Below are 26,770 nucleotides of genomic sequence, written 5' to 3' on the forward strand. Positions count from 1 at the left end.
ACAGGTGAGCCCCCCCCCTGAAATGTTAATCTTTGTATTTGAAAAATTTCAGATACTTATAAATATTTAAAAACTTTTTAACCCTTATTTTCTTTTTACTTATACTAAAGGAAATTTAGTGAAGATGTCAGTCATTTATAGCATCGGGTCATGGAGTTTTGCTAATTTAATTTAACCTTTACTGTTTCCACATAGATAATTTGTTAAGGATTGTCACTAAAATTTGCTTTTCAGACATAATGTTAAAGCTCATTTTATATTGAACTAGAAATAAATACATGTGGGTTCTTTTGAATAGTTGTTTCTCTTAGACAAGAGCACCCTGATAATCATGGTATTTAGATTGGATATGATGGCTGGGGCAACACACCTTTTGCTCCAATGTACTTCAAAATGCTGCACGATGAATCCAGAAAGCACTGGTTCTATGATGCATATTTTGACCAAACATTTTATTTTTTGAATAAAGCTACCTGTATATTTATGTGTGTGTGTGTGTGTGTGTGTGTGTGTGTGTGTGTGTGTGTGTGTGTGTTTGTCGGGGAATATTTTCTGCAACTTCATTTTCACTGAAAGCACGTACACGTCATTTAACAGAATTCTGAACTTAATAGATTTGCATATATTTCTAGCGACTGTTCACAAACAGCATACATGGGTTGGGGGCCTCCAGGCATCTTGTACAGTTTCATGTTCAAGAGCACGTTAGGATGTGTATATCTCCATTGTCTTTATGTGACTGTTTATCTGAGCCTCCCCTCTCTTATTGGTACTATCTGTTCGCTAAGATGACAAATCAAATCCTTCATTCCTTCAGCTAAATAAATCTACCTTTATTTCCCTTCACTTTCCCATTCCGCTACTATGACATAAGCATGTTTTTTAACAATTTATATTCTAATTTATATTATCTTTGATTTGGTGAGAAAATCTAACTTTTGGAGGCAAAATGTTCTGGGGATAGGCTTGCAATAATTTTTTTTTTTGGCTTGCAATATTTTAAAAAAATATATTTCAATCAAGAAGTTCTCTAAAGAGGCCCTCATTCCTTTTGATGTGTGTTGATAAAAGCCATCACCATTTCTGTGGTTTAGTGCTGTAACCTAAAAAGTCCCCCCTAGTTCTTCTAAAGGGTATTTTTATTAAATCAGCTTAACAGATGTTTTACTAAATGGGCTGACCCATCTTAATGAAACTGTCTCTGCTTAGAAAGTATGAAGAAACTGTTGTCCCTTTCTAGTGATGGTCCCTGCTTGCAGTACAGTTTGCAGCAGGCTCTAAGTCTCTAGGAGTCTCACAAGTTCGTGAGATTTGAAGAACATGGGAGGATGGGGAGGGGTAAATAAACTGAAGATAGGTTTATAAAGGTGCTTTCCATAAATGTTCAGAAAATTATCAATTTTATTAAACATGTGCATTTAAAATATTTCATTCTTAACTAGGCTTTTATTAGCTATATCTGTAACAGTGTGTGCATACATACATATATACACACACTTACATGTTATATGTTAGTGTAGTCTAATATGTTAGATTTGAGAATATGATTTTAATGCATTTCTATGCTCTATTAACTTCATATTAAATAAGTGATACAGGTTTGACATTTGCATTATAGTTATCCTCAAATTAAATCCTGGAAGATTAAATAAACAGCCAGAATACAATGAGTCACTACTTGAAATCACTACTACCTAGTTATCTACTATCATTTGCATGCAAAAATAATAAAGCATGGCTTTCACAAGATCACTGGATGTGTAGATTTCATTGACAAGAGCCATCATATGAAAACCTTATGTACCTGAACTTTGGACAACCTACCCAAATGTTTAGAACAGATAATTAAGAGCTTTAGATAGCCTACTAGAACCCACTGTGATCTCAGTCTTGCCCAATTCCTACATGCAAGAACAGCCTAGGCAGGGGAAGGTGGATTCCCAAATGCTGGGAGTGAGGAAGGTTGAGTTAGAAGTTTCCAATTATGTTCAAGATCATCAGTTTGCTGGATGAGGGAGGAGTGTTGGCATTTCTGTGAGGTAACTTGTCAAGACTGGTCAGGGGATTTGAAGTAATCAGTGGACTTAGGACCACCAGGTTGAGAGACATCAACAGGGGATGGAAATAAGAAGAGCAGATAAACATGGACTCTTAGCTCAAGTAAAACCAGGTTCTTCTAGTCCAATATGGAATCTAAGCTGTTCTCTTGAGTGGTGATCCTTCTGGCAATGGTGGAAGTTTTCTTGTTTCTCTTTGCCGGAATGGCCACCAATCCCTGTACCCACAGATGATAAGATACTCCAAACTTTACTGTGAAAGAGAGGAGAAGGCAAGGAGGTCAACCCTCAGAGAGGAAGACCCTTCGCTCTTCTTTGCTCCTGCTCTTATTGGTCCTTCAGATTAATCATAAATCTTTATCACTGTTTCTCAAGCACCTGATGTGTGACAAGGGGTCTTACTGGAACTAGGAGGAGCTGTTTACGGGAAAGATACCATACGCTTATCTGTGTGTTCTACAAGTTCGGCTACGCATAGTCTAAGGCACAATGCATATACCTGTTAGATCACAGGGTGGCTATTTGGGCTAAGAAAGCTTTGGGGAAGGCAACTCCCTGTAGCATTCCTATGGCAGAGTGGTCAAGCAGGCCTCGGCATTCCGAAGGCCTACGCCCTTCTGGGAAACCTTCCCTGCCCTCCGCGGCCTCCATGTTACATTTTTGCAAGCCAGGTATTATGCTTGATTTCATGCTCTACATTAAATACATTAACCCCAACACTCTTGTCCATACCTTTGGACATCTACAATTTTAAAATCAAGAAAGTTTGCTCTATATTGTTAGATAGATTTGGGGGTAGAATATTTAGTTTGAGTTTTTTAAACAGAAGACAGTGGAAAACATTTTTTTAAATCCAAGCACTATATCAAAAAATTATTATGCTCTTTCATATAGATTTTATATTATACTTAGGTCTAAAGTAATAAACTAAAAAGAATCCTCTATTTGATAGTGTATTTTCATCCATCACACCATCTTGGTTCTGTGACTTGCCTCCTTGCCCTAGTTGAGTAGGGGTTGAAGGGAGCTAGTAGGACCTCAGAATAGGTATACCAAGAACTGAAACAGAAATATTATTTTAAAAAATGACAGTAGAGAAAGAGACAGATGGCTGTTCCCTTCACATGTTCTAATAGCAACTAGAGCTGTTAATTAAAATAAGGGGCAGCTCAGAATGTGACTAAACCTATACACCAAATTAAGTTAATATGGAGAATTTAGGCAAAGCAACCTTTCTCATTTTAAAGGAGAGATTTAGATTGTGTTCAAATCATCTGGTCATTAAGCCCATGTTCTCATTTCACCTCTCTAGTGTTGACATTATCTTCAAACCAAATTGTGCTATAAGTGAAAATAGGTAAAAAAAAAAAAAAAAGTGAAAATAGGTAAAGTCAGTTACTCCTCTGTACCTCAGTTACTCTCTTTGATACAAGTTAGTGTCTTAGATTGTGTTTCCTAAGGCCTCTCTAACTCAAATTAGTATATGTTTCTCTAGTTGCACTATTCAGGCAATAAGGTTATTCAGTTTACAACAGACATAATTCTTTGTCTCATCAAAGCTCTTAATAAAGTACATTTTCTTTGCCTATTTTGCTCTTATATTCCTGAGAAAGAAGTAGTGAATTATGGCTGTGCTCCAACAGATTCCTGTTGATTATAAGAAAGTTAAAGGCTTCCGTTAAAAACATATTTCATCACCAAATCGCCATAAGATTATCAATACCTGTTTGTTTAGAAAGGAGCCTAGGAAAATCCATTTCATTAAGATGCACATCGTGTATTTCAAACACAATGTAATTAATCTGATTAGTTGGCTGAGACCCAGCCAGTGCTCTCAGGGGTAAAACAGTGAAGCTATAATTAATGAAATTAATGCCAGATATAAAAACTTGAGATTTGAGGTGACGTTTCGGTCATAACATTTCCTTTGAGTTTAGCAGAATGGAGAGACAGTTTAGTTGGAAGTAATTGTTCTTAGTTTAATGGCACATGATTAGATGAGAATGGTTCTTTTTCTCATGCTACGGGGCTGCTCGGACTATAAGTTGGCAGGCATGACGGTACAAAACTATCAGACAAATTTAATCAGAAAGTTCAGAAAATAAAAGGGTATGATTTAATGTACTATTTTTAGCTTCTCTTTCTTATGAGTACGAGTCAAGCTTCATGGCATGTCCATTTTCATCATTCTAACAATATGAAATTGTTAGTCGCCAGTCTTTCTAATCCTCTCCGTCCAATCAATTGTCAAGCCTTGTTAGATTTGCCTCCTAAATATCTTCTAGATCTATCTCCACAGCCATTTGTTTGGCCATCGTCCCTCACCAGAGCTTCCCTACTGGTCTGCCTGCTTCAGTCTTCCCCCATCAGATATTTTCTTCATAGAGCAGTCGAGGTGATTTCTAGCAAACACTGTCAGACTGTGCCACAGCCTTTGATTAAACACACCAATTACCCCCAGTGAATGGTCTGATGCATTCTTTTCAGGTGATAAGTACAATTTCCTCTCAAGATACAACACCAAATACTCCTTATCCAATAGAGGTTTTTCAGCATTCCAAGGAAATAGAAAAGTTTAACCTCTCAGTTTTGCATAAGATCATCTTGGTCTCAGAAAATAGATATTAAAACATTAATAATAGTAATAGTAATCATAGCCAACCCTTATCGAGTCCTTTATGAAAGACAGGAATGGAAATTGTGAGGAAGAGTCTATAGTCAAGAAGATTGCCAGGTGCTGTGCGAGGCTGATTCTTGCACAGCTTTGGGGTGGGAGAGCATGATGTCAAGTTAAGAACAGTGCTCGGTGAGCCATTTGTATGGATGAGATGTGACTACACACTTAAGGTGAAATAGGAAATGCCTTTTAAAAGGCATGCGGAATGTGTAATCTCCTTCCAGAGTTAGTAAATATTAAGGACAGATGAATTACAAAGCAGTATCAGCAAGGTAATAGCAAATCTTTCTAACTGCATTCAGTCTAAGTCCCTGAGCCTTGTTTGGATTACACGTTATATAGCACTTTGCAGGTGCAAATCTATCTAGCAGTGGGCACTTCCGTAATTTGGCGACTTCTCTTTAAGATAAAAATAATACAAAATTATGACATCAAATGTATGAAAATGTGCTTCACTGTGCTAGTGAAGGTCTCTGAAGCCTAAGCTTTGTAAGTTTCATGTTAAGTCCACCTGTGGCAGTTTGAACTTTTGAATGTTTACTTTGCTTGTCTTGGAATACAGTCTGTGTACTTTTCCCTTTCTTTTATGGTGATAGGAACATTTCTGCATTAAGATCCCACCGTATTCTAATAACGGTGCTAGACGTAGATCTTGTGGTAGTTTATAGTGAGCTCTACTTCTTCCACAGTTTATTAGATGCTATATACACTTAAAAGAATTGATGTCTCAAGAAAGACTAAGGAAACAATATATATTGCTGCAGGCAAGAAGTGGGTTTAAAAGAGCATGATAGCAGCCTACACAATAACTAGGAGCTGTCAGCGGGAATGGAGTCCTTAAAGACAGTATAAGCAATCACGATGGCTTCAAATCACAGAGGGGAAGTTTTCTTTGTGTGTTGAAAGAGTAATTATGTAATTTTATCTTTGTTTGTGGAAACTTAGACATTAGACATGGGTTTTGGAAATTAGTTTAGCCTACATAGACAACATACCTATTTCGTGCCTCCATTTGTTTCGTGGAGGTAAAATACAGGTATAGCAAGACAGATGTGCCTACTTATACATGTATGAATAGGCTAGATAGTAAGCAGAGTATTTGGAATATACAAATTTGAGAACAAAATAGGGTGTTTGATTATGTGACTTCTCATTTTAACCTCAAAAGTAATTTTTTTAAAATAAATTTTAAAGAGTTTTTAAAACCTCTTTTATTTATGGCTTCCTAAACTATAATAATCAAAATTTAGAGCTTGTTAGAGAAAAAGACAAATTTGGTAGCAAATTTATATGTTGCCTTTTTTTTTTTTTCACCATATCATCATAGTATATAGGTCCACATTTACCGCTTAGTGGAATGGTTGAAACGTAACATATAGGCATAGATGAAGGCTCTTGAGACACAGCATAGTGACCACCAAGAACAGAGGTAACCTGGCTCCACCACTTACAAGCCATGAGGCCTTGAGCAAGTTACATAATCTCTCTTAGGTACTGACTTCTTTGTTTTTGTTTTAATTTTTTATAACTTTTTAATTTACTTATCAATAGGCCTTATGTTTTAGAGAAGTTTTAGGCTCACAAATTATTCAGGGAGTACAGAGTTTCCATACATCCCCCAGCCCTGCAGAACCCCCTCCCCTGCCAGCCTCACCCACCATTACCATGAAGCCCCAGTGTAGTACATTTGTTACAATCAATGAACCAACATTGGCACGTCATTATCAGCCTAAGTCCATAGTTTACATTAGAGCTCACTCTTTGTGTTGTACATTCTAATTTTGACTAATGTATAATGACATGTATCCACTATTATAGTATCATACAGAATAGGCTGGCACCTATTTACCCCCAAATCCTGGTAATCACTGATGTTTTTACTGTCTGCATAGTTGCATTTTCCAGAATGTCATGTCATTGGAATCATATAGTATGTAGCATTTCAGATTATTTTCTTTCACATAGTGATATGCATTTATGGTTACTTGTGCTTTTTTGTGGCTTATTAGCTCATTCTTTTGATCATTAAATACATTGTGTACATATACAGCAGTTTGTTTATTCATTCACCAATTAAAGGACATTTTGGTTGCTTCCAACTTTTGGCAATTATGAATAAAGTTACTATAAACATTTGTGTGCAGATTTTTGTGTGGACATAAATTTTCAGCTCATTTGGGTAAATACCAAAGAGCCCAATTGCTTGAATCGTATGGTAAGAATATATTTAGTTTTGTAAGAAACAGCCAAATTGTCTTCCAGAGTGGCTGTATTATTATTTTGTATTCCCAGCAGCAGTGAGTGAGCCGTGCTGTTTTCCTGTACCTTCACCAGCATTTGCTGTTTTCAGTGGTCCATATTTTGGGCATTCTAATAGGTATCTAGTGGTATCTTGCTGTTTTAATTTTCAACTTCATAATGACATAAAATGTGGAGCATCTTTTCATATGATCAATTGCCATCTGTATATCTTCTTTGGTGAAGGGTCTAATCATATCTCTTGTCCATTTTTTTTTTTAGGGACAGGTTTATCATCTGAAAAAAAAAGATAGTAACTCCTCCACAGGGATTTTGAAAATAAACTAGTTCATTTAGATATCTTAGCAGAGGCCCTAGAATATAAGTACAGTAAATATTAGATGATATTTTTGTTATGAACTATCTGCTTAACTTCGTAACATGTCTAAACTTTCCCCCCACTCTACCCCACCAACCAGCTTCTTTTCCCATTAAAAAAAAAATCAGTCTCTCAATATTCTTCTTTTTGATTGGCTTAAAATATTTCTATTATTCTCGACTCATCCCCTAAATGCAGACAGATTTTGTCATTTTTTTTTCCTGTGGAATTTTTGAATTAATGAATGAAACAGTCTCAGAATGGTACTGGGTACTTCTCTATCTCTCTCCATATATATGTATGTATATATATATATGTATATATTGGAGGATTTAATCATACACAGTTCATGTATCTTTCAGGTTGATCAAATGAAGGATTACCTTATTAACTTCTGAAATGTTTATTAGGCAGAGAAAATAACTGCATGACTAAATTATTTTCTAATTCTTTTTTGGGGGTTGTTGTTCAAAAGTGATATATCTAAGAATAAACACCACTAATTTAAAATTTATTAAAATTGGTAGAATATATAGAAATGCAGTTTCTGATTATGAATGACATGAAAATTGATACCTGTGGGTATGTACGGACACAGAATGCAAGCTTCTTCACCAATTATTAATTCTATCTTATGATTCATATGTGGGCATCTGGCCAGAGAGCTTGATTTCCAATATTCCAAGTGGATTAACTCACTTGTCTCTTCTTCTTTCTCTCTCTCTTCCTTGTTTAGACCTTGGATATATTGTTTTGTAATATTAATAAGCCTTTGAATATTAGACATTATTAGATATTGTTTCTTTTAGTATTATTTATGTGATATAAATAATTTTGTTCATAAATGTCAAAACATTGTGCAAAGATATATAAGATAAAATTAACCCCAAAGATCATCAGGTCGGATAAGAATTTTGCCTGTATACCCTGGCTCTCTACCATTAACAGAATGCTTGTAGACAGATAATTTTTCACTTTAAAACCTGGGAGAGAATCTAGGCTGCCTTAGCAGTTCAACTATATTTTAAGATAAACTTTAGAGCGTTCAGTTATCATTTCCTTTTAGTAAATGTCAATCTTAAGGAAGTTTCTGATTGCATCCCATATGCTATTTGCCTCAGCATTTTTATATTGTGGCTTTTTAAAAGTGATTTTCTTTTTTTTAAATTAAAGTAAATTAAAATACTATCAAAGAAGCTGAGAAGCCTTGTGGTTTAGGGAAACTTTTTTTTTTTAACTCTAGTATAATTAACATACAGTGTTATGTTTCAGGTGTACAATACAGTGAATCAGTACTTCTCTCCATTTTTCAGTGTTCATCACAATAAATGTGCTCTTGATCCTTTCACCTTTTTCACCTGTACCCCATTCAAATCCCCTCTGATAACCACCAATTTGTTTTCTGTATTTGAATCTGATTTTTTGTTTGTCTTTTCTTCTTTGTTCATTTTTTTTGTTTCTTATATTCCACATGAGTGAAATCATAGGGTATTTATCTTTCTCTGATTGACTTATTTCACTTAGCATTAATACCCTGTAGATCCATCCATGCTCTTGCAAATGGCAAGATTTCATTATTATGGCTGAGTAATATTCCATTATACATACACACACACACACACACACACACACACACACACACACACACCACTTTATCCACTCATCTATTGATGGGCATTTGGGTTGTTTCCATATTTTGACTATTGTAAATAATGCTGCAATAGACATAGGAGTGCATATATCTTTTCAAATTAGGGGTTTTTTTTGTTTTGTTTTGTTTCGTTTTTTGGTGTTCTTTGGTTAAATACCCAGTAGTGCAATTACTGGATCATATGGTAGTTCCGTTTTTAACTTTTTGAGGAACTCCATACTGTTTTCCACAGTGGCTGCACCAGTTTGCATTCCCAGCAGTGCAGTAGGGTCCCTTCTTCCCACATACTTGCCAAAACTTGCTGTTGGTTCTTGTGTTTTTTATTTTAGTCATTCTGACATGTAGGAGGTGATATCTCATTGTAGTTTTGATTTGTATTTCCCTGATGATGAGTGATGTTGATAAGGGAAACTCTTCATACTTTAATTTTTAAACAACTGTTTACGTCATGGCAGAAAATCATACGGTTTCATAAGACTTGTATGTACATGTTCAAGCCAATCATTCATTTTTCTTTTAAAATACATGTGCTAAATATTATATGTTTGTAATTATTACTGTGAAGTGGCATTTTCACATCTAGAATAAAAGACACTCCGTAATAGCATCCATAAAATTATAGAGACTTTATTTTACATTTCAATAAGTTTCTATAAATAAGAGCAAAACTTCTCTTTTTACTGCAAAGCATGGAACCAGAATTACTGCTGAATTGCAAATATTTATCCAGGCTCTGTTCTCAGCCTGCAAGCAAACAAAATAATATTTGAATTTCTGCCAAAGGAGATGTTAAAAAATAGCTATAGTTTGAGATCGCAAAAGATGTAGCAGCCTCTATGAAAAGTAAGTCTTATGACTTTGAGAGAAAACAAGTTTTAAATTGCCAGGTAAAAATGGATATACTGCGCTTTCTAAAGTGAACAGTTAGAGTTGTGTGAGGGATAGAAATGTCACCAAAACTTTAGATTTAACTAGAGGTCAAGTATTCAAGCATAGCAAAATGTCCAATTAATTTAATGATCATGCGGCTTAATGGTTAAATGCTAATAAATCTAACCTCTCTAGAAAACGTATCTAGACGTACATCTGTCTGTGTATATTTTCACAAAGGTGCAAGGAAAAAACTAACTGGTTATCATTGAATGTGGTTTATGAGCAAGTGCCTCTTGCTTCTTTGTGTTAAGAGTCATTCATATTTTATATAGTGATTATATATACTTTATTTTTATATTCTCCCCTGCCCTACTTCACTAATCAAAATGAGAAGCTCTTAGTATAATTGTGTCCCTTGCATTTTTGTTAGTGGCCTCTTCTAGTGGATCTGGCAGTCGAGTAGATTACTGTCCAGTAGGAGAGTTCTGTGTCCTTCACAAAGTTGACTTCCCCAGCACTGACATTTTTAACTTTCTCATTCTTCCCGTTCCTCCATTCCTCTAGTATCCCTCCTGAAGAATGCATTGAGCATCTAATACTTGGTACAATGTTGGATACTAGAGATGCCAAGGTGGTTAAGAGCTCCCTTAAGAAGCTTATTCTAATCTGATATGTGTCTGTACCTGCAGCAAATGGACAAATAGGAATCGTGTCTTAAATCCAGGCGCAGCTCTTTGTGCTTTTGCATATGCTCTTTCGCCAGCCCAGAATGTGTCTTTCTCACATGGTAGACAGGGACTGTGTAACAATTACTACTCATTTTTCGAGACTAGATTCAAACGTAGAGGTTGAGTGGGTTGATCCTTCACTCCATTGCCATAGCATCTTATAGTTCAGCATACAGAAGAGTACCTGGCAGAAAGGAGATGTTTAATAGATTAATAATTTTAATAATATAACTGAATGAAGTTGATTATGCATGTCACTGAGATATTTATAGTACCTAGTGGGTGAGAAATGTGGGCGTATGTGCCTATGCACGTGTATGTGTGTGTGTGCTTAACAATATAGTATATTTCAAGGACAATAAATTGAAGTAGAAAAATCAGGAAAGATTTCATACATTTAATGACATTTGATTTGAGCTTTGATTATGAGGAATTATGTCAAGAGGTGGAGAGATGAGAGAGGACATTTCAAGGATTTGATACAACATGGACCATATGTGGTAATGTAATATGCCTGGAACATAGTAATTTTTAACAGGAAAGCCATCCATTCAAGAAAAATGGAGCAGAATAGCATAGAGGTTAAAAAGAATAGCATGGAATTGGAAAGCTTGACTTTACACCATGGCTACTACTGTGTCTTTTCACGTGACATTGGACAAGCTATTTCCCCTCCCAATACCTCAGTATCATTATCTATCATATGAGAAAAAGAAGAGTATATACTTCATAAAATGGTAGAGAGAATTACAATATACATAGAAAATACTTTGGATATAACATATATTTTTTACTATGTGTTGTAGTTATTGTTAAGAGGTTTTAAAGACATAAAACTGTAATGGACCCTTAGACCTAGATTTTGAAGGAACTAGGAAGATATGCTGGTAAGTTTTGGGTTTGTTTTTTATTTCTTGTTTAAATTTTACTTATTTATTTTGTTTAAATATCACACAGTTTAAAAGTTGCTAGGCCTACCTCCTAATGCGAATTAGAGGTTAGGATTGCAACCTATATATTAAGGGGACGCAAACATTCAATTCATCACCCCATACAAAGTGGTAATGAATGATATTTTAAAGTAAAGTTCTAGGAATATCTTTTAAAAGACAGGAAATAATGCAGGCATTTAATTATTGTAACTTGCATGTAACAGTTTTTGAAAGCTGACATGTGTATTACTGCTTTAGACAATATTTCAAAAAGTTTTCTTCCCTATGACTAGAGATAATGTTCTTCAAAATAATTAAATTCCAGCATTATCTGAAAAGCGCTCTTTATTTATTTATTTGAGAAATGTATTACATTTGCCCTTTAAAAAACATCTTTTCTCATGTCAGTCTTATGAGACGGGGTATTCCCCAACAGTAATTTGGTTCCATTATATTTACATCACTAAGATGTTTTAGAAGCTAAAAATCATATATTAACAGGAGAAAACTATAGAAGGAATAGATTTAGGTAGCTATTGTTTTGGTTTTGTAATTGTCAGTGAAAAAAAATCATGCTTTAATAGGTATCATAAAGGAAAAGAGAAAGAGATACTCTCAGAATGGAACATTTCACCGTTAGGTTAATGAAATGATAATCAGTTGGAAGTGTATTGGTCAAATCCTGTAATGCTTCTGTATGAAGTGAGAGGGGAAAGTTGAAGGTAGCTCCTTGGCAACACGGCAGAGAAGTTAATTGTATTTCAAGGGGAGGATTTGCTACTGTAAAGTCAGTCCCATTTGTGCAGTGTAGACCATGTTGACAGTGCACTATTCTGTTTATATCGTATGTACCAATAGGCCTTTTCTCTTATTTCAGATAAATGTGGACAACGTGGTCTGTGTCGAATTAACAGAAACTAAAAATGCAAAAATTATTTCATTTGCTTGGAGTTAATTCTGAGAAATAGGGTGATCACTGAAGAATCAAAATATATCTAAAATGACCTTTTAACTAATTGGAACCCCAATAATGATAATGATTGATAATAATTATCAATTATTGAGCCTTTATTATTTACCAGGTAATACAGTAGACCCATTAAATAGATTATATAATTTATAATTGCAATAACTTTATAAATAATATATTTTTATCCCTTGTAACTGTAATTTCAATAATATGCCTAGGGTCTTACTCATAGTGTGTGGTTAAAACCACAGCAACCTCAATATTCAGAGCCATTGTTCTTTGGCTTAATATAACCCTGAGTCTCTTAAATATGTCTTCAGCAGTATGATCATGAATTATATGTCATATTTCCTACATGCCATTAACTCTTCACACCTGCATTAATATTCCTTTTTGGGAGTCTAGCATTTTCTTTGTTGTCATTAAGAATCTATTTTCTTTTCTTTTGTCCTTCTGGAAACTGAGAAACCTAAATTAAAGTATTGCATTTGAAATCTTGGTGCTAAATTTCTTATTGACACTTTATTTTCTAACAAATGTAATTGGGTTTTTCTTCTTCTTTTTATCTTTTTAATCTTTTTAGAATTTTTTGACCTAGCTTGAGCAATAATGGCAAGCTTATGTCTGAGAACACATTGTAAAACTAAGTGCTTGTAAATAATAGAGGATAATATTGGGTTGAATGCATGCCAGAAACTTCTACTCTTCTCTAAAAGTGTCTGAGCAGAATATATTGCGCTTTAAAGGGATTCCATCTACTTGAAAACTGCAGTTTCTGGAAGCAATTTATATATTCTTAATAGCTTTGCAACCTATATCCCAGAGGAGCCTGATGCCATAACCTTAGTATTATTGAACAGTGGTGTACACAGTGTCTTTGTTTTATAAACAAGATAAAAAAAAAAAAACCCAAACATCATATACTTCCTCAAAAAGTTTATAGTTTAAACTTCAGTTCAGCTCAGCACAACACAACAGAGAGCAGGCAAAGAATGCCAAGTAAGCCTTACAGTTGTGAGAGCTTGGGGGATGGGCAAAATTTGGGGAGTACTGTGAGGAAGAAGCAGCTACAGACTTTATTTAGTAATCCTCAGAGCAGTAACACAGGACAGTCTAGGAAGTTGCTGGGGATAACAGCACATGCTACCCAGGCTAAGCTATTAGTTGATTCAGTTATAAAAACCACTTCCAATTTGGAAAAAAAAAAAAAAAAGACAAAAGGACAGATTTGATGAAGAAAAACAGTATATTACTTGGCTAAAATTTGCAGATGTGTGTGTGTGTGTGTGTATGTATAAATAAAACTTGTAGTGTAGTCAGATAACTTCCATTTAGGGACTCTTCTGGAAGAAAATGAGCAATATTTATTGTACATGCAGTTTCTATATATCACTTAATTTTATTTAATCCTCACAATGTCTATGTAAAATCGGTAGAGTGGGCCTTAATTTACAGATAATGAAACCAAGGATTAAAGAGATTTAATATTGTTTTCAAGGTCACACATTAATTAGTGGTGGAGCTGGGGTTCAAGTACTTCCTCAGAGTTGTGAGAAGTCAAGAGAACACATACCATGTGCTTAGAAAGACTCTCGGCGCACAGTAAGCGCTATAGGAATATTACTGATTATTATTACCTATCATTATTATTACATGGCTTAATTAAAGGGGAGTTTCTCTTTTCCCCTTTTGTTTAGTGCACACATAAAACACAGCCACCCTACTAGGAGTTTTCTCCCTCTCTCAGCAACTTCTATATTAAGGTTTAGATAAAGCCTCTGCTGTGCAGAAGTTATTGATTATTTGATGTTTTCTGTGTCACAGCATCCAGACATTCCCCTTGGCCTGTGGTTATATTGTGTTTAACCCTCTCGTACCCACCTCATGCAGGCAACCATTTCTGACGAGCAGAAACAGTACAGAATACCCCAATCGGAGGCATTCCGAAAGTTTCATTAAGGACGTGTCAAACAGCAACCCGCTTTGCCATTTTCACTTAAAAAGCTCTCGGACTTGTTATTTGAATGAGTGTTCAGACCAGTTAAAGAGGAACTTAGAGGTAGAATCAGGAAGGGGAAAGTCAAAAGAGAAAAGGTAAGACTCTATGGCCACTATCATTTTAGGTCAACACACTGGTGCTGGAAGACATTAAGCAGCAATATATAGCTTTATTATCTAAGAATTAATGCAGAGAATACATCTTTTTTTTCACAAAATGTTTTTCATCTAAGGATCAAAAGTCCCAGCTATTTCCAGTAGCAGCATCTGTTGCTTTACCAGTTTCCACAGAGATGAGCTCGTGTTGATTTTCATCACATTTGTTCAAGTCTGGAATCTGGTTAAAATACGCAAACAGCCACCCTGCCAGTTAAGAGCTGCAAGGATCTAGTACCCTGTGAATAATGCTCTGCACCTACCTGCATTCATTCCAATTCAAATGGCATTTGCGATTATGAATGTGAGCATGGATTATTTAAAAATGCTTTAGAGTCAGAAGCATAAGATGAAACAACCTACAAGGAAGAATACTGTGCTACACACATGCTCTTAGGAAACATAATTATATTTACTTTTAATCTTTCCAATTGTATTTTATTTTTTAACATTATTTTGGGAAAACTTTTGTAAAAAGAAGTAGTCTTGTCAATTGTGTCTTAGAACGTTGTCTAACCTGCAGATTGACCATCATAGGCATTCTTCTGTTATCCAACTTATGATGCTTTATTATCATTATATATTGACGGCACATTAATATTCTGAGTTGAAACCAGATTTGAAAACTACCATGTTGGTTACAAAAATACTGATTCAAAGGGACACATGCACCCCAATGTTCATAGCAGCATTATCAACAGTAGCCAAATTACGGAAAGAGCGCAAATGTCCATCGACTGACGAATGGATAAACAAGCAGTAGTATATGTATATACCACGGTTTTTTTTGTTGTTGTTTCTGGATTGTATTTTTTTTCAGGGGTTGAGGGGTAGGTGAGGAGTGTGAGCAGATGCCTCAATGTCCTGGCTGCCAAAGGCATCACAAAGAAGTGGGTAGAGGAAGACTGCTCTTTCCCTGCCTGTCTCAGTCAGTGTCGCCTTGTCCTGGGAAGGACCTCTTCAGCTCTGACTCTTGCCCCTTCCCTATCAAGTCCAAAATGTCCAGGTCACATAAAAAGAGGAGCTTGAATGGGGATTAAACCAAGAGCAGTTTTAATGGCTTTCTCCCTCCCATTTCCCCACTGTTAGTATTATTATTACACAAGAATAAAGGATTCCTGAGAGCCTCTCCTCCCCTCTCCCTTGGGCCCCCCTTGACAGGACTCATCCCTACCAACCCCCATGGATTTCTGGGTAAAAAAAAAAAAAAAAGAAAGTGAAAGGCACTACAGGGGTGGGGGTGGGGCTCAAGTGCCAGGGTGGTAGAGGGTCATGGCCAGGCCCTTGAGGGTTGAGAAGTGTCCTGGGGGCCCCAGTGGGGGCCTTCCCTGGGCCCAGCTAACAGGCCTAGGAAAGTCCCTCCTCCCACCCCGACCCACTCAGAGTCTGCGGCAGGAGGATAGTTAATGTTGGGCTCAGAAAGGAGGAATGGAGGGCCCACTCTACCAGGACCCAAGGGCCAAACCCAATATCCATACGATGTACATGCATATACATACAATGGAATATTACCCAGCCATCAAAAAGAACAAAATCCTGCCATTTGCAACGTGGCGGAGCTAGAATGTATTATGTTAAGTGAAATAAGTCAGTCAGAGAATGAAAAATACCATATGATTTCACTTATATGTGGAATTTAAGAAATGAAACAGATGAACATGGGGGGAATTAAAAGAGAGAAGCAAAGCATAATCCAGACTCTTAAATATAAAGAACAAATTGAGGGCTGCTGGAGGGGAAGGGAAGTGGGCACAGGGGTGGGTTAAATGGGTGATGAGGATTAAGGAGGGCACTTGTGATGAGCACTGGGTATGTAAGTGATGAATCACCGAATTCTACTACAGAAACTAACATTGTATGTTAGATAACTGGAATTTAAATAAAAACTTAAAAAAGAAAAAAAAAAATCTTAGGAGTGCCTGGTTGTCTCAGTCAGTTAAAGTGTCTGCCTTTGGCTCAGGTCATGATCCCAGGGTTCTGGGATCAAGCCCTGCCCGTGTAGGGCTCCCTTCACAGTGGGAAGCCTGCCTCTCCCTCTCCTGCTCCCCCTGCTTGTGCTCTCTCTCTCTCTCAAATAAATAAATAAATAAATAAATAAATAAATAAATAAAATCTTAAAAAAGGAAAAAAATTTAAAAAACTATGATGTTGTTGAATTGGAAATGTTTATATTTGTGTACCCACAGCTAATGAAAGTGTAAAAGAAACAGCAGAAAACAAACAAGGGTGAAAGTGCTGACAAGTACTCTTGGTATAATTACTAAAGTATTGTTTTGGTTTTAGTCACCTTGCTGCAGGCCTTTTTCATACACCCCAAGCTCCTACACTCAGTCTCCCAAGCTATTAGAGAGTCTCAGGTGGAAAATAAGAAACCCTAAAAATTGGGAATATGAGTAATGTATGTTTTTCTATATTTTAAAACATTTTGAATATTTAACTGATCATTTCCAAAAAGAGAATTGCTATCTGATATCTGGCCATTTTTAAATTTAATTTTCTGTGTTGCTAATATGGTACAAATTGCTAATATGTCAAAATTACCCCCCCCTTATGTTAATGCAGTAACACTAATTTTCAGGGACAACAGGAAATGCAAACGATCACCATAGAACAGTAAACACAGCAGTCATTATTAAGCACTGCCTAATAGCACGCACTGTTTTGTGCTCTTGTCCCAGACTCTCAATGGTTTTATGAGAAGGTACTACTCCTCTGCTTTGTAGAAGAGAGAACTGAAGCTCAGGGAGTTTCAGGTAATTTTCACAAGCTACTTCAGTAATGGAAATGACAGCCAAATTTATATACTTTCCAGTTCTATGAAGATGCTGCCTCGCAAGTATTGGTTTGCTATGGAAGGATGGCAGTTAATCTCTTATAGTAGAATAAAATCTCCCCACCATATTTTTCTGTCAGAATCATCCACTGGCATTTGAGTAACAATGCTTACAGGTATTTGTATGTGAACAAATGTTTGCGATACCTGTTGACATTATAGATATCATTGTACCTTAAGCACCTTCATAATCAATGGCCTGTTTCCCCAAAGTGAAACTTTTGTAAGACTTTATTCCTCCATTTTTCCCCACCATTTAAATTTCTCCGAAGTTCTTTCTATGATTTCTGTTGACTTCACAGGAAACCACTCAGGGTGAGTAAGCATCTGAGATCAGCAATGTGTCTGTTATAATGACAGTGGGGTCAGAAGTTTGATTTTTATTTTCATCTTCCTTTCCCAATGTAAAAAAAGTCACTAAAACAAAATGAGCTAAGATGGTGATAGTAATCAAATTTTGTATCAATATTTACTCTTTCATTGTTACAAGTAATTGAACAAAGTGTAGGGTCTGAATTTACTTCAACTATTAATATATACATGCATTTATAATGACCAAAGGACAAACCTACAAACCTATGCTACACTGAGTTATATTGACTGTGTGCCCTTCAGATAATTCTACCCACCATAAGTTTTCAATGGATTAATACTTAAGAATTAAAATGGGGTTGTAAAGGAAGTACTACCACTTAACAGTAAATATATATTTATGATTTTTTTCTTAAATTTAAATTAATATCCGGGCTGGGAAGATACATAGAGAATTTATAAGAGTGATTGATTTTGGAGAGAAACAAAAAGGGTACTTATTTAAACAAATATAGGGTACTTATTTATTTTATGTTTTGTAACTCAATGGATAGGAACATTGATAGTTGTCATTTATTCTAGGTACTTTGGTAGCTCCTTAAACTATTCAAAATAAAGGAAGGGAAAAATGAAGAGAGGATAAACAGAGGGGGAAATGAACCATGAGAGACTATGGACTCCGGGAAACAAACTGACGGTTTTAGAGGGGTGGCGGGACGGGAGATGGGCTAACCCGGTGATGGGTATTAAGGAGGGCATGTATGGCATGGAGCACTGGGTGTTACACGCAAACAATGAATCATGGAACTTTACATCAAAAACTAATGATGTACTGTATGGTGACTAACATATCATAATAAAAATAAAGTTAAATTAAATTAAATTAAAAAAATAAAGTCAAATAAATATATCAGGAAATACGTTTTTGAATCTTTTCTGAATAAATGTTTATCTGTAATTTTTTCTCATGAAATAGAGGCTAGAAAATCATTTGAAAAGGGAGATGTTACTGTGTGTATGTCTATAAAACTTACAAATTACTTTTTAAACTAATTTTATTGTCTCCATATATAAATGTTTCTGGGAGGTATTCCTGATAAGATGTTGACTATGAAGACTGGTGTTTGGCCAGTATCAGATTTTCACCATGACACTTAATTTGATAAGTTGTTTTGAATCGGGTTCCTAACTAAAATAATAGAGACATAATGGCAAAGTAAAAAGAACAACCAAACCCCCAGAAATTAGAATAATATTGTATTTTCTCTACAGTTTCCTATATCTGTGCCCAAGGAAGGTCAAGAGATAATCATTTCTGTGAGCGCTATACTCCTTATCTTTAAATTGGACATAGGAATGTTTTCTTGTTAGGATGATATTGAGAATTAGAAATAATATACAGAGAGCACCTAACCCAGTGCCTGAGATATGATAGGCATTCATCTTCTGCATCAGTTATTTGAAAAATATCTGGAAAAAGATGGTATGTAAGTATAACAACTGCTTCTCTGGTGATATATCACTAATAGCTACAAGGCAAGATTTTGGAAAGATTCAAGTAAGAAATTGTCTTCAATATTGCTTTTCAGTTGTGCATTTATCCCAATTCCACGTATTGTATGTGTGATCACTAGTCAGGGAGGAAAGACAGAATGTCCATTTATCCAGTCTATTCCAGGCTTAAACACAATTGAAATTATTTATAAACTGACAGAGGGAGAATAGAAATGTAAGCAGAAAGATTGTCATCATTTGGTTAAATTATACTTAATATTACAGAGGTGCATTTTTAAAATGTGTCTATCATTTTACACTTTAATAGGCTCTACTACAAGTATGATAGTAAAGGTAGAAGAAAGTGAATTTTGCAACTTATAGAAAATCACATCTTTTGACTAAAATAAGACTGAATTTTTATAATAAGCTTTAAGTGTACTTAAACATATTATCATGTGCTTCCAGTGTTCACATCTGTAATGAATATCAGAGGTTGACTGATTTAATAGTAACCCACTCTAAATAAATAATTTGTGAAGAGAATATGGTTGAGTAAATAAGAGTAGCATGAGGCAAATGATATCCAAGTAACGTAATCTGTAAGTAGCAAAATTTTAAATCTGATATCCAGCATCCAGTTTCAGAGATTGCTATAGCAGGAACAAAATTGGAAATATCACATTGGCATAGATTACTGATTTTAGCATATGGATTTCCAAGACTTGAGGAAAAGTTCATTCTGGCCTTACAGGTCCCGAAGAATAGAATCATCATGATGACCTTCCATGATCTGATATAAAAATATTTTCAACTTTTATTCATTAAGCAAATACTTGGGATAGTTACAGTTGCTCTCCTTTAATTGGACATTGTATGACACATTTTACATTTTTGTACAATATTTGATTTCTTGCTCACAGCAGTCCTGTGATGCAGGTATTTTCATGCTTTACAGAAGAGGGAAGTGATACTCAAGTATCTTTCTTAAGTTTATACAGTGGTAAAGTTCGGATGCAAATTCAGGTTTGTTGCATATATCGCATAGCTTCGTGAACAAGGGAAAATGATTTTGTGACTTCTCCACTTCTTCTAGAGACACATATGTTCTGAAATTGGTCCGTGCCATTTTTGCTTTTGGTTTGCGGATGAAGAGCAATTAATTATGCCTTGCTGTACTGCCTTCCAAACGCGTACAGTAAAAGTTCCCTGTGTTTTTCATTGGAAGAAAGTATATGTATCAAAACTATGCACATGAAAACTTTTAACATATTCTTTTATTCAGTCCACTTAGATAAACAGTTCAAAGCTTAAATAAGAAAGCAAAATGAATTCCGTAGGTTCACCTGGCTTTCTGTTTCCTTCTGCTATGCATAATTCATCAAAGATTTCCTTTTTGCTTATAGGGATGACTTGTCAAGCTCGAACATCTTACACTGAAGATGAAGTTCTTTGGGGTCATCGTTTCTTCCCTGTGATTTCCTTAGAAGAAGGATTCTTCAAAGTTGATTACTCCCAGTTCCATGCCACATTTGAAGTCCCCACCCCACCTTATAGTGTGAAAGAACAGGAGGAGATGCTTCTGATGTCATCCCCTTTAATAGCACCAGCCATAACTAACAGCAAAGAAAGACATAATTCTGTAGACTGCTTAGATGGGCTAGATGACATTACTACAAAACTTCCATCTAAGCTGCAGAAAATTACTGGAAGAGAAGACTTTCCCAAAAAACTCTTGAGGATGAGTTCTACAACTTCAGAAAAAGCCTACAGCTTGGGAGATTTGCCCATGAAACTTCAACGAATAAGTTCAGTTCCTGGCAACTCAGAAGAAAAACTGGTATCTAAAACCACCAAGATGTTGTCTGACCCCATGAGCCAGTCAGTGGCCGATTTGCCACCAAAGCTTCAAAAGATCGCTGGAGGAGCAGCCAGGATGGAAGGGAATCTCCCAGCCAAATTAAGAAAAATGAACTCTGATCGATTCACATAACAAAACACCCCCATAGGCATTATTTACTGTTTGATTTAGTAATAGTCCAATATTTGGCTGATGAGGTAATCCTCGAAGGAATCCGAAAGGTACATTTTCCCCCCAGTCATATATGCATATTTGAGAACCCTTTCTTCCCAAGTATTGCCACTGTGCAGAAAGCAAAAGTTGTGTAAAGGGAGGACATCATAAGAAAGTTCTTCTTAACGGGCATGTATTATCACATCAAGCATGCAATAATGTGCAAATTTTGCATTTAGTTTTATGGCATGATTTATATATGGTATATTTATATTGTATATTCTGGAAAAAATATATATATATTTAAAGAGGTGGTACTCTTCACGACATTTCTAACATATGTATTAAGCCAAACATGAGTGGATAGCTTTCAGGGCGATAAAACTATATATATATGTGTGTGTGTATATATATATATATATATATATATATACATATGTGTGTATATATATATACACACACACACATACATACGTACATATATATCTGATAAAATTGTGATGTTTTGTTCAAACTTGTAGTTCTTGTGCATGTTTACTTTATTAGGCTAGGAAGGCTTCTGGCATTGATTATTAATACCAAATATTTTAGCCTTAAATTATTTGTCATTTTAAAATCTGATTTAATGTTTTTTGCTGTTTAAGGTCCTGGGAGTTTATCAGTTGTACTTTATATGAGGGAGTCACATGAGTCTATGCTATTTATGGCCCTGCATAAATATAACCATTATAGATTTAACTTGTAAATTTTAGAGCATACCAATATGCTAAAAATTTTTATGATTTTTAAAAGTTGCTAGTACTAGGGAAAAATTGGTGATTTAAGAATTGGTCCTTTTCTGGACTACTCGAAGTCTGGAACTCTGTTTTGTACATGATCTAATGGAAACATGAGCTCTGAACAAATGCTGAATCATTGTAATCATCAGTAGCCAACTTACATTGAATATATCAGAATCTGCTTGAAATTACATAATTAATGGTCCCTGTTTCACACTGAGTCAATTGGTAACATTTCCACTCTTTTTCTGGAATTTCTGTCGTTTTAAAAACCAATAATTTATTCTTGAGGCGATACAACAATACAATGAAACAGATGATAAATATTTATGCTTAAAATATGTATGTCTAAATGAGTCTCTTTTTAATGCTGTTCTCTTGTTTGTGGCATTTACTGTATCAGGACAGACTTTTTTCTGCATCTGGGGAACCTATCCCACCCATGCCTGTCACTCCATTCAGGAAGAATGTTATGTATATACCTGAGAGAATTTTAAATTAGATGAACTGAAGATATTTTACCCATGTGGGCTTTTTCGTTTGCTTGTTTGTTTGGTCAATGCTGATTTTATTGGTGTCTTGGATCCCTGGCCTACCAAAGTAATTTTAGCAGTACTATTTTCTAACCCCAAGGTCTGATATTTATTACTCATTAGTGGAAATAATAACTATTGCTCAGAAGAACACCTACAAAATCAAGATTTAGAGTGTAGAGATTTTTATGAAAATTTATAAGTGCTCCTTATCAAAAAATCATGGATTTTCCTCTGAAATTTCTTTGGGCATTGCATTGTAAGTCTGTCCAGAATTAAACTATTTCTCCCTATTAATATCTAAATCCTTAATGGCTGGTTTGGGGTCCCATCATTTCCCATTTTTTAGCAATCCTGTGATGATTTTCTTATTGGAAAATTATTGCATCAACAGTCCTATCATAACTACAATAATACCTTCCGGCTACCTCTGTATCAACCAAATTCTGTAGGTGCAAACATATCCCAGGGAATTGTTACTGGCAAAATGATCAACCTTGAGCATTCATCCACTGTGAATAGAGGTAGCTGTTCTACCCCTTGATCCCATTTGCTGATTATAGAAAATGAAATAGTAGCAGAGAGAGAAGGGAGTCTAGGGGGCATGAGAGATTTATTATCAGTGGAAGAAACTCCATAGATCATTTAGTCCAAATACTTAACACTAAATAGAGCCATAATCCAATTTGAGGAGTCATTCTAATTTGTCTTTGGTACCGAGGAGAACATGGGACCAAAAACAAACTCTCTGAATGTATTCACTCATTCATTCAACAAAATTTTTTGCATGCCTTTTATGTCCTAGGCAGTTTTAGGTCCTGGAGATTTGGCTATGACTAAGTCAGAGGAGGTCGCTGCCCATTTGAACACTGCATATGGGTAGGAGAGTGGGGAGGGGCCCTGTCGAGACAGAACACAAAGGAGATGATTTCAAGATACTCAAAATAACAGTTTAAGGTAAGAAAAACAGGACATCAAAATAGAAAAACGACTGGGTGGAGAAAGAATTGATGATTTTAGAAGAGGTGACTGGCTTAGGGAGGGAGTGATATTTCAACAGACGTCTGAATAATGAGAAAAGAACCACTTTTGCCAAAATTAATTTTTCTCAGTGATGCTATTCCTTTATCTTTTCCACATATGTATGGGAAAGGTCTGATTTCTGCATGTAATTGCAGTTTAGCCCGTATTGCTAAGTTGGTCGGAGGTTCCAGTTTCCCCGGGAGAGTTTCAGTTTATATCTGTCGTACCTGTGTAATTAATGATAGCGCTCCCTTTCACTCTTAGAATGTCCTGGTTTGGATGACACATTATATGGTGACTCTATGTTTTTGTTGACACTAACTAAATTATGAAGTCTGATATATTTGGATAAAAATAAAGAATTGCTTTTTCTTCTCTTTTCGCTGATTTTTTTGACACTGATCAGTCCAAGAAAGATCATCTCCGTTTCGTGTATTTCAGCCTGCAGGACTGCTTATCAAAGTGGTTTCATGTAACATTTGTTCAATCTGTACATGACATGTTTTCTCAACAGCGAAAAGTTATGCATTTTATTGACTGAATAAAACATAAATCTCTGGTATTTCCATTTCAGGGAGTTATAAGAGCTCAAATCAAAGAGAATAAAAGTCAACGGAAGCCAGGGTAATTGTCAGCCCACCAGTGTGGTGACTTTTGGAAAGCAAAATGTAATATGTTCATTGAACTGAATAACTCTACTTAACAACTGGAAACTAGTCCCTTTTGTGGGATTTTCATGGTATAGCTCCTGTCCTGGTAAAATATTTCATTCTATTTATCAAAATGATGTGAATAAAAGAAATACAATTATTTTGGTAATGCCCATCTTTGGTTGAAATATTCATTCTTCTCAGCAATATGTGAATAGTTCTGTAAATATATACAAACTAAAAATAAGGATACTTTATCATTAGTTATTTCTGAAAAATTCTTATGTGGTTTTAAATCCATCCATCTATAGCTTTAAATACTAAGAAATGTATTTAGTTGTCTCCGTACTGAAGAGCCTATTTGTCTAGAAAGGACGGGGCAAAAATGGATTGTTTCTGTTGGAGAAAGAATGAGATTATGGAGAAGGTGGCGTATATCCTATCTGTATTATGAAAAATGTCCACAGTTCCATACTTTGACGAGAGTACAGCTTGATTGCACAGCACCTCTGTGGGTTCTACTGCAGACTTTGTGCTTGAATTACATTGTACATAATATTCAAACTGGAATCAAGCTAATTGAATTTTCTGGCATGCAATTAATTATTTAAATGTGCAAGGTCATTTAGGCTACAAAAATATAAATTCATGTATTCAATACTGCAAATACAGTTTTATAAAAACTATATTAAACATTCAAAACATGATTGGGTTTAATTTTTACAGTGTGTTCATCATTTTTCCACTTTCCAACAGTGACTTAATCTTAGTCCTTGATTCAGTTTATCACGAGACACTTAACTCCTAAAAGACGATTCAGTCCGTCACAACTCATTCCTTGAGGGTTGTTTTTATTTTTGATCTTTATTGGTGAGATACTTAAGTCATATGGACCTGCACATAATAATGCAGACGATTTCAGACCCGCATTTCTTAAAGGAATCTTCATGACCATCCTGTCCTTCGCTGAATCGGTGTTTCAAAAGCCATAGTAAGTAAAACAGAAGAATACGTACTTTTCTTAATTTTGTTTAAATATCAGTTCACCTTTTTAAAAAGTGTTGAGTTGCTTTTCCTACGAATGTTCCTTAAAAAAAGCATGTTCCTAAAATGGCATCAGACGAGTTCTGTAATATGTCATCAACTTCCTGGCACCTCAGAGAAGTAATTTTAAAAAGCCAAGTTCCTTGAAGGTTCTGACCTAGTGAAGTTCAAAGAATGTGCTCCTCATCATTCAGTAAATAGAATTTTTTTCCTCCAAATTCTGATATTTTTTTTACCTGGTCAGTTGCCTTGAAATCATGGCTGTTTCAGAATATTTGGGCTGCACGTGGTAATGGGTGCTATAAACAGCATATACGGCGAGGCCCATTAGCTCCTCACTGCTTATTAAGAATCACATCCTAGCCCCTTCTTACTCTTTCCCAGCTCCCCCCATCAATGGTGATTTATACACATGATTTGACTCTTTACAATAATTCTGTGTGGTGGAGATTATTCTCATTTTACAGTTGAAGAAACTGATTCTCAGGCTGTTGAGCCAGTTTTTAGTTAAATTAAATCTGGGTGGTGCTGTTATTTATATGCAAATCTCTAATAATCGTTCTTATAGTGTTTCTTCTTGATTTTCCATTGGGAGGCATTATCTATTTGCTTTTTACTGTGGTAGATAAAGATCTAGTTCCATTTCAACTCCTGCTACCTCCTGTACCTCCACCACCTCCACCCTCCCCTAAATTTCCAATATTGTTATATTTTTTTATTAATTATAAGTGTTTCCATTAGTGCTATCACAATTGAGCCCGTGTGTTTTGATCATTTTTCTTACCCTTCACAGCATTTTCTCCCATAGCATTAATAATTGTCTTGTTTTTTCTTTGCTTATTAATATGTATACTTACCATTAATTCAGCCACAGTGTCTTTCCCAGTTAGAAATGCTTTCCTATTAAATCATCAAACATGTTAATATTTGAACAATTTTATCTTCTTGAGAAAATCTCTCCCAAAGCATTCTGACCTGCCCAGTTATGTAAATTTAAGTCTACTATGCAGATTTTGTCTTGGGATCTCCCTTTATCATGATCCTGGAGGATTCCAATCGTCACATTCCCTGTTTCATGGAATACATGCTTTCATCTTTCTTGGTTTACTCTTTTCAATGCAGCACATTTTCTAGGAGTTTCTGAGAAAGAAAATACGGCAGTAAACTTTTTGAGTCCTTAAGATCTTGAAATAAATTACTATTTTCCTCATAATTAACGTTAATAGTTTGACCTAGTGTAGAAATTTATTTCCTTCTGAATTTCAGTGACATTGTTACTTTTTCTCTAGTTGCCAATGTTGCTATTAAGATGTCTGATGCCATTCTGAGTTTCAGTCCCTTGTAGGAAGCATTTCTCTCCTTCAAGGTTTTAGAATATGCTGGTCTTCCACAGTGTTCTAAAATTTCAAATTTTAGTCCATTTTGAAGT

The 26,770-nt window shown here is 35.4% G+C and overlaps 1 protein-coding gene across 3 annotated transcripts in view; it reads left to right on the forward strand.

Annotated features, from left to right (window-relative positions):
• The window catches only part of KCNJ3 (potassium inwardly rectifying channel subfamily J member 3), a 148,839-nt gene extending 124,817 nt beyond the window's left edge, over positions 1 to 24,022 (forward strand). The window contains exon 3 of one of the 3 annotated variants that reach the window (XM_026492774.4): positions 20,705 to 24,022. In XM_026492774.4, coding sequence (XP_026348559.1) covers positions 20,705 to 21,291 — 587 coding nt within the window. In that variant the 3' untranslated portion in view covers positions 21,292 to 24,022. The remainder of the gene's footprint in view (positions 1 to 20,704) is intronic. The other 2 variants (XM_044381567.3, XM_057317838.1) reach the window with 2 other exon arrangements.
• The last annotated feature ends 2,748 nt before the right edge of the window (positions 24,023 to 26,770 follow it).

The sequence above is a fragment of the Ursus arctos genome, unplaced genomic scaffold, assembly GCF_023065955.2.
Source record: "Ursus arctos isolate Adak ecotype North America unplaced genomic scaffold, UrsArc2.0 scaffold_1, whole genome shotgun sequence".
Taxonomy (NCBI): Eukaryota; Metazoa; Chordata; class Mammalia; order Carnivora; family Ursidae; genus Ursus; species Ursus arctos.